The sequence below is a fragment of the Ciconia boyciana genome, chromosome 25, assembly GCF_034638445.1.
Source record: "Ciconia boyciana chromosome 25, ASM3463844v1, whole genome shotgun sequence".
In the NCBI taxonomy this organism is placed as follows: Eukaryota; Metazoa; Chordata; class Aves; order Ciconiiformes; family Ciconiidae; genus Ciconia; species Ciconia boyciana.
This window is the reverse complement of record NC_132958.1, coordinates 3,176,357-3,188,819: the sequence shown is the minus strand read 5'-3', so window position 1 is coordinate 3,188,819 and position 12,463 is coordinate 3,176,357. Positions and strand designations below refer to the sequence as shown.

Genomic DNA, 12,463 nt, shown 5'->3' with positions numbered 1-12,463 from the left:
ATTAACCCTAGCTGCCCACCCTCCCCATTAGTGTTCTCTGCAGTGTTTGTCTTTATGGCTCCCCCGTGCCCCATTAGCACCTTGCAGCAGCACCGGCAAGCGCAGGGCTCCGTTCCCCGGGGCGGGGCGGGCCGGGCCGGGAGCAGGTGATCCCCGCCGGGGCGGGGAGAGCCGCCTCCCTCCCTCCTTCCCTCCCTCCTTCTCCGCTCGGCGCGGCGCGGCGGGGGAGGCAGGAAAGTTGGGCGGCTGCCGGGAAGTTTCGTAGCATGGCGGAGCGGCCCGGGGCGGCCGGCCCCAGGCAGCGCGGCGGGGCGGCGGCGGGCGAGCGGCCGCGCTGAGCCGAGCCGCGCCGCGGGGAAGCGCCCGCCCGCCCGCCGGCATGGCCCGCTGGATCCCCACCAAGCGGGAGAAGTACGGGGTCGGTGAGTGCCAGCCGGGCCGCTCGGCCGCCCCCGCCCCGTGCGCCCCTTCCCCGCTCGCCGTGCCTCCCCTTCCCTCCGCTCCTGCCGTCGCGGCACCCCCCCGCCCTGCGTGCGCTCTCCGGGAGCCGCCGCTCCCTCCGGGTCCCGGCGGTCTGCTTCCCCGCTCCGCCGCTGCCGAGTCCCCGGTTTCCCTGCACCGCACGTTCATTTGCTTCTCCCATCTAGGGTCATTCTTTGCCTTTTGCACACCTTGGAGTCGTTTCTTCTCCACACACTTTCTTAATTCTTTTCTTTTTTGAGTTTGTGCTCTCTTCCACTTTCAGGTTTCAGCAGCGGGTATTCACTCTTTGAACCCTTAGGGATGGAGGCAGTGGTGTGTGTCCGGTTCACACCCTGCGAGCTCTGGGTTTCTGGAATCCTGCAAGTTCGGGACTGACCTTTGTAATTTTGCCCCTCCAGCGTGTTTTACAGTGAAGAGTACTCTAAAATAGCAGCAAAAATGAAGATGTGGGTAGAAAAAGTGATGACAGGATATGATGGTTGTAATGAGCAAATTCAGGACTGTGGGTGACCGCTTTGCAAGGGGGTGGAAATCTTGACATAGGGCGAGGAATGATGAAAGCTTGACTGACACCTTGTACCTTCTGCCCTGTCCTCCTCTTTATGATTCAAAGGAGACTGTTGGATGCTGGCTCGCTTTTCTCTAGGAGGAACATAGCCAACGGTGGCGGTGATAAGCTCTCTTTTTCTTGAGACTTTGACAAATTGAAAACCACACGATTTTGAGGTTGCTTGTGACAACTGGGCAGAGAACAATAGGCAGGAAACCGCTCATAACACAAACAACTTCTGATAGTTTGTTTTAATGAGGAGTGATCTTCCTTGCCCCTTGTGTTCCACAGTGGACTTCCTGATGTGAGAAAAATTTTTAATTTCATGCTTGCAAAGTGTTAATTGCCCTGACTCCCATGAGGTTGTTCATTCAAGTTCAGTCCATGAGTTTAAAGGTGAAGAACCTCATCCTGCACAATTTTTCACAGAGTGAATTTGAAATAAGCTGCCCACTTGATTTCGGAGTGGCTTTGCAGAGAGGCAGCCCACTTCTTGCAGGACTGTGGCTTAAGCTTCAGAGATACACGCGGCACAACCTTATCTAGTTTCTGCTTTGGTAACTAGGAGGGTGTGGAGTATTGTACGCCCTGAACTTTGTTTCTTTCTGTGTAGGTAACAGCCTAGGCTATTTATATATGGGAGCCTGTATGTATGACTTGGTGAGATTACTCTGAGCATCAGGAATTTCAAAATTTTGGTATTATAATCAAGTAAATTATATAATGCCAGTATGATTGGCTGTGCTAGATTATGGTGGGGTTTTTTAAGCACACCTTTGAGCAAGGATCTTCTACCTCAAGAATGGCCTTGGGCAGTAGGATGAATCAGAGGCACTCCTCTAGCTTCCTTTTTATTAGCTTCCGGGGTGAGTTTTTAGAGCTGGCTTGAGCCAACTGCTGATTATGACAGCTCCTCTCCCAGAAAGGGCACTGGCTTGTGAGTAAGCAGGGTGGAGGGAAAAACTGCCTCTTCCTTTACGTTACCAATCAAAAAGTGTGCCGGTGGGAAGTACCCCCTTACTTCTGTGTGTTCAGACAGCTGTGTGAAAAAGATACGTATTTCCCTTGTATGCAGGCACATGGACCAAACTGACACAGAGTCTATAATGCTTCAGCTTTTGCATTTAATTTGCAACCAGAACTGATAGGGTTAATCCACAGGCAGTCAACAGAATTATTTATGTAGTGACTAGCTTTGTCAGTCAGTGTTTGATACGTGGCACTAATGGAATCGTAATTTTGTCAATTTGATGTTTGCAGACTTGTCAGTTTCCGACCTACAGCTGCACCCTCTGCGGTGCTCAAGCTTTGCGCTCAGGTACCAGTCCTCATTGGTTTTGTGCTTAATTTGAAGAAGTTGATGAGGATTGAGAGGAAAGTGTGAGCTTTTTGGGCCGTTAATCTGCCTGCTAACCAGGGTGCCTGTTAGTACCAGTTATGAAGGTGTATGTAATGAGTGTAATGCCACTGATTTGTATGATATAGGCCATTAGATGGTAACAACTTCCATTCACTGGTAGCATGGGTAAGTTGATAGTTGTGAAGTGTAAAGATAAAAGTTCATAATTTTCAAAAAGAACACCTACATTGTGGCTGTTAGTTGTCAGTGCTTCGGAAACTAATATAGAACTATTTGCACTTATTTTAAGCACAGCCCTGTAAATCATAGCAACGCAGTAAGAAATTCCAAGAAGTACGCAGTGTGATTCAGTGTCACTTGTCTGATTTTTGCATTTCAGTTCAGAATGGTTTATGTCCTGGATTATGGTTTATGTCCTGGATTCTGTTCTACAGATTTGTTGATTGTGGGTTCAAACTGATTTGCTGCCTTCTAGTTTTGTCCTCAATTGTTTAAACCTGGAGACTGCTAGCTTTAGCATGGATAATACAGAAGGCATATGGGCTGAAATGGCAGACAGCAGAGAGTGCAAGATTGGAAATTGTAGCATTTTTAGGGAAGCATACGTGAGAGACAAATGGCTTGCAGTTTCTCACTTGCAATGAATTTTCAACCCAGTAACAGATGGGATTTTGGAAGCTTCAGCCTTGTAAAGGGACAAAAACGCTGCTGATCATCTGATGGGCAACATCTTGCCTCTTTAAGCAACAGGATTTTCTGGGTCTCACGAAGCTTTCTTTCAATGTGCTTCACCTCTAATTTGGGAAGGAAGGATACTATCTGGTGCATCTTGCTTGAAAGCCGGTCGGTTGTAGGGCCAAACTACATGAAGTAACCTATTCTTGGTCAAGTGCTTCTCTCAAAAAGGTGGTGTCATTTGCAGAATGCCTTTCATGCAGACTCTTTTCAGTCAAAGGAACATGCTCTGAAGGAAAGAATACCTGAATGACTCTCCACGATTTTTAAGTTTTATTATCTGTTTGTTTTAGAAGTATTAACTTAGGGCATAAGAATCAACAATGTAATTATTTTCTTTTTCTGCTGGCAGTAACACGGGCTTGCATTAACTTCAACTTAAGTATTACACTTCAGTTGTAAAAGCAATTCTTTCTTTAGTCATCATCTGTTCTTAACATGTAAGTGTCCTTTGTGGACTGGAGAAGATGGTTTCAGTATTAACGGTTTAATGGTTTCTGTATTAATGGTTTCAGTACCACGTATGAGAGAATCTGGAGTCTGTGGAGTCATAAGCTATTCTATTCTGGTGTAAATCCAGGCTGCTACCAGAACAAGCAATCGGACCCCTTTTTCTGACTCCTTCCTGCAGGCAATAGCAGTGTGGTAAGACAGGTCAGGGAACTGACCCAGCTCAAAATGAATTCAGAAATGAAAAAGTGCAGAGTTTTCAGCCAGAATGGTTTTCAGGTGACTGTAACGATGTATCAGGTACACACGTGCTTTACGTGTCGCCTTTGACCGCGAACTAACAGGATGTGAAGTGTTTGTTTATAATTATGTAGTTTGATCTGTGTATGTACCTATTGTTCAGCCAATCCACAAATCTGGTCTTCCAGAATAAGAAATTATGCACTGAAGTTCTATTGAAAGAGCTCTGAGACATGAGGTCCAGAATAGTTTGCATTTTGATGAAGATGGTGGCTTGCACCTGGATGCACTGGTATGACTATCTCTTGAAATGTAAATTTACCCTTATTTCTGAGGTAGTGACTGTTTCATAGAGCTTGTATGGTAGGGCTGGGGAAGGACCAGGCAGATTATTGTGGCCAGGCCTCTGCAGTTGCAGGCCATAATGGACCATTCACTCCACAAACCACAAAATGCTTCAACCCAACAACAAACTTGGAGCTTGCAGCAAAACACTGAAAGCCACAAATTGTGATGTTCTGCTTAGAAGGAGCAAGTGAAAGCTTAGGCAATATTTGTTGTCTATGATCTCTCCAAATTGTTAAATGTATAACTTAAAAGACTATTATGAGCCCACAAAAGCGTCACTGGTCAGTGAGGTATATCAATACATTGTTTGTGTTTTGGTGATCTTTATAGGCTCTGAGTAAAACCGGAGTCACGTATTGTTTAGAAAATGCCTTAAAATGCTGGGTTGAAGGGAAGCTAATTAAACAAAATGGTTCCGTCACTCTGTGGAAAGCATTTTGATCTGGTGTGTTTTTAAAGGCAGGGGGCTGGGAGGGGAAAGGTTGAGAAACTTTTGGGTGGCTTTAATTCCCAAGTTTTCCCTGCCTCTTCACATCCTGTTTCAGGGAATTCCCATTTTGCACTTCTAAGTATGTGGATCCATGGGTGGCTATTTGAAAGGGAATGGCTCGATGTGATCTGGTTCCAAAAGAAGCGTGGCCACTTGCTATGGCTAAAATACTTTAGCCATATTACCAAAAGAAACTGTTCATTACAGTGGCAAAAAGCAGCCTGTGAATTTCAATCTATCATCTTTTATTTTGTTGGGTTTTTTATTTTTGAATATTTTTTTTTTTTGTAAAATGACAGGTAATTACCCCTAATAGTTATTGGTGGCCTTTAAAACCCATTACATTTTTCCTTGCTGGAGGGACCGGACCATAGGACTATTCTTGTCGCAAAGAAGTATTTACTTTGTCAAAATACCATGTGGTGGTTGAGTTACAATCAGCTGCGTCATGTCTCAGGAATGGCAGTAATTTTTCAAATGTAAACCAGTGCCTGCCAGCTACATTTGTGATTTATGTGAGCCGAAATGCAAAGGATCAGAGAGGAAGAGAGAGTGCTGCAGAATAAGATTTTCTTACTAATGGTTTGATTTGTGATAACTTCTGATATGCTGGGCCATCAGGTCTTGGCTTCATGTTCAATCCTCATACATCTTCTGCAAAGTTGTCTCGAAATACGGTTTGTGATCAAAGGAGTTTCACAGTACTGATAGTAGTACATCCTGTCAAATTAGAGCAAAACTCATATTTGTTTCAACTTGCTGCTTGCTTTATGCCTACCATTCTTGCAGAATGCTTCTAACTTGAAACTGAAGTCCACTGTTGTGCAACAGGTTCCTGCAAGGGCTCTAGAAGGATGAGGAGCCCATTCCTACCGCAGAAGTGACTGTCGACCTGTCTATTGATAGAAACACTCTATAACTACTCATTTTTCCTTCCATTTGCTTTATTATGATTTGTGTCTAAAAATTGTCGTGTTGATGGCAATACCAACAAAACTTTCAACAGGGAAAAGTAAAATCTTGGCGTTGTTGACAGCAAAAAGTTTTGAATCTTCCGAGAAGTATATGACACTTTATTTCTGATTTAGTTCCCCAATTTTTACTGCTGTGTCTACGGTTTATTTGATGTGAAAGTTGGCTGTGCTACTTCTTGCTTCCATAGTCCTTTCTGGTTTTTGTTAATCCATATAAGCCCAAGTCTGTCTGTCTCTTACTTTTGGTGATTACTGCTCTACTCCTTAAGTAGTTCCCAGTGAAACTAATCCTGTGAACTTCAAAGTCATTGCTGGCGTGAACAAGACTTGTAACGGTTCCTTTTCTTATTCTTACTTTGAAAAGCAGTATTTCTAGAAGTGTCTTGTGACTTCTGGGTGCTTTAGCTCTTGGGTATCCACCTTGAAACATCACCAAGAGTCCTGATGTTTAGGAATGATCATCCCGTTCATCTTACACACAGTCAGGTCTCTTTATGGAGGCTCTGAATCCTCTCTTGAGGCATCCAGAACTGCTAGTTGCCTTCTAGAGTTCTGGCTGAGCTGGCTCTTGCTGATTAGATGTGGGCCTAAATGTTCAGAGGTGTCAAGAGGCTCTAAGTAGCAGCTTCTGCTAGAGCTGGATGTGCCGACCAGTTCTGAATTTTGCACCGGTCTCTTGCATATTCTTGTGGTTCTTCTTTTGGCATGGGACTGTATTTGCTAGCACAAATGCTATCTGCATTTGGAACTATGGAAACGAAAAGCAAAATAATAAAAGTTCAAGAACTGAAAAAACTTAAACCAATAGCGTGTTGATCAAGAAGCAGTAAATGTGTCATAATCTTTCCCTATCATTCAGAAGTTGAAAAATGTCCACCCCTTCTACATGCAAGCTTGCCAAAGCTTCTTTAATTGAAAATAAACTTCCCCCCCGCTATTTAACTTGCACTTAACTTGACTGGTAGGACATTTCTTTAAATTAGTGCTTTTAGGGGGAAAATAAAATCTTATTTATGCTAGCACGTTAAAGACACAACCATGGCCAAGCTTAAAACTACCGTAGTCCAAAGTCATAAACGCATTTATCCCCTTGCTGCCAGAATGAGTCTATGTTTTCAGGTCCAATGCATTTAACTTATGATTGAATGCCTAAAATACTGTAATGAATTTTGGTGCATTTGCCAGGAAACATGTGCTAATAAAACTGGAACATAAATATGAATTACTAAATAGCTTCCTAGGTGGCCAGTTCATGGTTGCCTTCAAAAACTGAAGATGTTTCAGAGCGCTAGTTGGACCAGTTGCTTAAATGATAAAAATGTCTTTTTGGTACAGTACAGACTGTACCTCCTAGGAAGATCTCCCAGGAATAGCGGGGGGAGCATTGCTTAAAGGATGAATTGCTCTGGCAGCCTCTTGAAGCTTTGAGATAGGTGTCTGGCACATTGCCAGAATGTATCTAAAAAAAGTAGTGTTTGTTCTGTGGCGATTGTTCTTTGGCCACTTCTTATACTGTCAAATTTTTGGAGGTGTTGCTGCAATAAAAGTGGACCTCATTCTGGAAAGTGCTCCATCTGGGCAAAAAGTTCATTGAGATACAATGGAGATAATAGTTTTCTGCTCTTGGGAAGCTCGGTACTTTGATCCGCCGTAATAATAAAACAATTTCTTGCTCAGCTCTTCAGCTCTAAAGTTCTGATACTTCAGCTCTAAAGTTCTAATACTGTTTCAGAATATCACGGGCAAATAGTGGCCAATTAGTTCTGCAAAAGCGCTTTTTTCTTTTGTTGTTTTTTCCTTTTTTTTTTTTTTTTAAGTGCAAGAGTAACTAGCTTAAGTATTAGAGACCTGATTCTTCCAGCACTTCCATTCTCATTGCTCTGATGATGTAGTGGGGGCTTCAAGCTGCAGAGAGATGGTGCTTAATGTAAAGGAATAAAGTAGCTCGAGAAAATGAAGGGAAGGCTACAGTGCATGGTACCCAGCTCCAAATTCTTTATCTCCTTGCATCTTGTGCAGTGTAATTAAAACTGATCTGCTTACTGCAAATTTGGGAGTAGCTTGTTCTTCATTTGTCTTGACAACAAAGGGATCAATATTCTTGTTTGGTTTTTTTCCTTCCAGAGTAAGACCCTTAGTTCCCAGCCAAGATTTCCTGTTCCTCGTTTCAACGCTATTCCCCTGCTTGCCCTTTGCTTGTTACCTGAGATAGGTGGCAAGATAAAAATGCTTTGGAATTAAAGGTCTCTGGAAATGTGAAACTGTATCTCGCTGTGCAGTGCCAGCTCTCTGACTGGGGCTTGTGTCATTTTGCAGACATGAATCAATGAAACCACAGGCATGCATTGTGGGAGAATGATCTGTTACGAAGCCCGTGTTGAACAGAAGGACTGAAGGTACAGGGGCCAATTGAAGTCCCTATGGTTATGCACATTAGAAATTCTACTTGTGTTAGCCCTGCCAGCATGAGTTAGCTCAAGTGCTAGTTTCCATAGAGGTGCTATCCAGTGGAGGTAAAGAGTTTCTTGGCAGTGTATCCCAGGTTTCTTAAAATGCAGTGGGCCAAGCCACGCTATGAGTTCTCAGGCAAATTGTGGGAGAGCTTGTCTGTCTCTTTCTGAGCATATGGATGGAAAGGGGAAGGTGGTGGAGGCCTGAGAACACTTGTACAAAAATTTATGTCTGTAATTCTGGTGGGTTACGTTCGCAGCTGATGAAGTGGGATCCCTTAGCTTTATATACTCTGTGGGTCTATCAGCTTGAGTTTAGTGTTGGTATGTGTAGGTGTGATGCCAGCAAGAGACAATGCTGAAGTTTTAACTGAAGTGAACTTTATGGTGAAGACTAGCCTGTAGGCACAGTTGGACTCCAGGCTCAAGTGTTTTACGTGTTAGACCTCCTCTCATCTCTCCACCCTCGCTCCCTCTGGAAGTAACGCATACAGCAGAACTCATTAATAGTAGCACTCACAGTTCTGTACAGTAGTATTTCCAAGTTTTCTTTCTACTTCCTTTGATGTTTTGCCCAGTAAGAACTAGGACAGTAATTTAAAGCCAGTGGCAAATTCACTTAATTCTTTTGAAGGTGCCACACGCTTTCAAGTTGGGAATTAGCTGAGTAGTCCAATTTATCAAGTGATGGTTTGGGTTTTTTGTTTTTACAAATCTGCTTGAAAACTTCATTGCAAAAGTTATTCTTGTACTTAATGTATCCAAACACAAGTTGCACATTTGCAGGCGTGGAGGAAAAAAAGGTGATTACAGACAGACTTGGTAAAATTCAGTTGCAATTCTATGTGTATTGTAAATGAGCATCTGTTTCTTCACAGGCCATAAAAATGGAAACATTCAAGATCAGAGGTTACTTTTGTGAAAACTGGATTTCAAACCTCTGGTGGGTATATGCAGTTGTTAAAACCAGAATGCAAGTACCACAATACTCAGAAGGGTATAAGGTATGAACCCCTTCTTTTGTAGAGGACAACCCGAAGAGTGGTTATGTTCCCATTTTCTGCCAAGTCTCTTTCTCCAAAATGTACAATACAGAGAAGATGCACAATATTTTAAGTTTCTTGAGTTCCTGTGATATCAATAGGCTGATCTGAATACAAGCCAGATTCTGATTCAGCTAAAGCTAATGGCAAAACTGTTGATTTCTGTGGTCATATGATAGTTGAAACAGGGTTGTGAGGTTAGAACGATTGCTCTAAAGGACAAGACTGTGATTTAATATATTTTTGGGAGAATACTAATCGTGCAGGCTAGATGTTACTGCTCAGATTTCAAAGAGTCAGAATAAAGCTGCAGGGCTTGGAAGATACACACCTTACAGTAATATCAAGCACCCTTTGACCTAATAAGATCTATAAGCCACCTGTCATTATGGTATCTAGTTCTTGTAGCCTTGCCAGTGGATGAAAAGGAGCAGTCTTGTCTTGTATCCTGCATGTTGAGAAGGTCACTGTGTCACAGTGAAAACAGTTGGATGTATATCTTGGTAAATGAATGAAGTATTTAAACACACTCGGTAGATGTGTTTTGTGAAATTAGAGCTGGTAAAAGATGCAGCTTTGATAGCACCAGGATCTGAGGTTTCTCTGTGGCACAGTAGTAATAACAACATTGGCAGCTGTTGCTGCACCTTTCCTCCCTGAGCCAACTTTATACTGCTCAGAATTGAGTACCACTAAAAGAGGAATGGCAGTTTGATGTCACTGGCTTCTTTTCTTCTGTCAACTAAAGGCAGCTTGGCTCAATGAAGATCTTCCAGCAGCCGCAATGAGAACCATCAAGTCAAGGACCACCTTCCAGACCCAACAAGCAGTGTGTTGTCATCTTTTTGCGCTTGGAAGCTGCTTTTGGCACGTGAGTGCCAAGTTGGGTACTCCTGCATCTGTTCATTCCACTTGAACACCGACATGCTGTTGGATGTTGTTTAGTTTGAATCAGCCAGATCTGAAGCAGACCGTAGCCTTAAAAACTGTTTTACACTGTGGCTAACACCTCATTATTTTATCTTCCCTTTTTATGTTTGAATGCTGTTAGGCAGGCACCATTCTCACTGACTGCAGGAAGTAGGTGGAGGCTGGTAATGCAATGGGAACAAAAGCCAAGGGCATTCCTCTAAACCACAGCCTAGGTAGTCTTGCAGACAACCTTAAGTGGTTGTTGTAGAAAGATGCATCAAGGCAACCTGATAAAAGCTTACAAAAGTGTGAATCTTCAAGAAGAGACGATAGGCTATTTTCTTCTTCCATCTGCGTATCTGCAAAAGGGGACAGTTCATGATGTTCCAAGGAGACTGGGATTGCAGGTCTAGTTGAAGGAAATACTCTTTTTCTTTTTTATTTTAATCAAGCAATGGATTATGTTGGGCGTAGTATATTCAGGAGCAGGTTGGCTCCTACACTGCTAGTACTCATTTATTCCTCCATTGGCTCACAGCACTCCCTCTTACTCCAGACATAAGCTGGGACAGCTAATGTAGATTAATTCTTTATCTGAGTTTGAAATCCCTTAGGGCCCTTTAGAGTGAAAATGATAATAGGAAGTAGAGAGTCTGGTGAAGAAAATTACACAGCTAACGATTTGTGTATGCGTTACCCTTACGTAAAATAAAATGCATACTTACTATTATGTACTGTGACTCTGCTATGCATTATTCTGGTACGTGTTTTCAGGAAAATGGTTTAGAAAATTACTGCCTGTCTAAAAACAGCAGAGCTTTAAACTCCACATTGAGATGGGCAGAAGAGAAAATTGGATTTTTGGAGATGGGAGGTGTTTGTGTAACTTTTGAGGTCAGAGTGGGTTATTGCAAATCCTAGAAGCTCTGAATGGAGTTGATTCTTTAGTCAGCGGGTGAAGCCAGAGTGGGTTCTACCGTAGCAGGATGTTGCCCAGGGTGGCTGTCTGTATGAACGGCTGTCTAAGTGCATTTGGAGAGACTTGTTTTCTGGTGGTTTTCCTACTGTAGGTTTTCCTTGCCATTGGTTTCCACAGCCTAGTTGTGAGGAGGAGGTGGAGGGGCTGAGACTTCAAAGTTCTTTCATCTGGGCAAAATGTGGAGCTACTTTAAAACGTGCACTTAGTGACAGAAAGAGAGAGTTACCGAGATTTTTCCAAGTGTATATCTGCTCATATACAGCAAAGACTGGGTTAGTACACCATAATGCTATAACCAGTGCACTGTAGCCTCACTCTGCTAGGCACTGTCATAAAAATAAGTCCGGAAAAGTCACTGGTCATCGAGAAAATTTACTCTAGATTCTCATTAGTATAACAGAGGGTCTCTGTGCAGTTCAGATCACAGAAGCAGCTACAGTTTGGCTGCTTCTACCCCAAGCACACTTACAGAGAGACAAAACAGCTTATGCTGTGATGACAGTGTATGTTTAGGATCTATATCTCTGTTCTGTATTGCAGTATAGATGCACTCTGAGAACAGAATCTCCTTTATTTTCATACAGCTGCTGTGTTATAAACACTTTGCAACAAATAATTGAGGGGAAGATGACTAATGGGAATTCTGTAGACATGAAAAGATAGAGATTATTTCTTTTTCCTTTATAATCAGTATGTCTCCTGCTTCAGCAATTCTGAATCACCTCAGTTTGCCTGATCTGAATCTACTAAGAAGCTCTAATTAAAATACATGGGCTAATTTGTCATTGGGTCTGCCACTTGCTCCAGAGCATTGTTGTGCAGCTGACTGTGGTTTTAGTCTGTAGAGTTTAAGGCTGTAAGAGACCATTAGATCATCTCATTGGAGCACTTGTGTAACGCTTGTGAAGCCATCCATATTCCCGTGGGCTGAGGTTGAGTTGTTTTTTTTCCTGAAACAATCCAGGCTTTAAGAGATTGAACCATCGATCCTAGAATCTGATCCAGTCTATGATGGAGAGAGAGACAGGAGTATCCAAAAGTTGATGATGGTATGACTGAAAGAGAAAATCTTCCTCAGTCCCAAAATTGGAAATTTGTTTGATTTAGACTGTTTGTGCAGGACAGACTCTCCAAAACCTTAGACTATTCGCCTGTCCCATCTCCAGGATAATACTCTGTTATTCAGAGGAAATCAGAAAAATCTTAGCAGACTTTTGATCAATCGTGCATCTGGCAGACACACTTCTTTGTCCTCGGCAGGTGAGCAGGTAACACCCTTATTTGGATTTGGTTATTGGAATTGTCTTAGGTTGGAACTGCAAGTGTTGGAAGCATGTTGAGGACAGTGTGGATCTTCCTGCTGTTCTCAGTTCTCAAAAGAAAGGAATGACTGTAGAAACTGATAGTTACAGAATTCAAATCAGAAAGGCCATGCCATGTCCTCCTGCA

The 12,463-nt window shown here is 42.9% G+C and overlaps 1 protein-coding gene across 8 annotated transcripts in view; it reads left to right on the top strand.

Annotated features, from left to right (window-relative positions):
- Positions 1–217: 217 nt before the first annotated feature.
- DOCK5 (dedicator of cytokinesis 5) overlaps positions 218–12,463 on the top strand; it is a 90,205-nt gene continuing 77,959 nt past the window's right edge. For all 8 annotated transcript variants that reach the window (XR_012039717.1, XR_012039715.1, XR_012039712.1 and 5 more), the window contains exon 1: positions 218–422. Coding sequence is in view for 1 of the 8 variants with exons in the window: in XM_072846426.1 (XP_072702527.1) it covers positions 380–422 (43 nt within the window). In the remaining 7 variants the exon portion in view is untranslated. The remainder of the gene's footprint in view (positions 423–12,463) is intronic.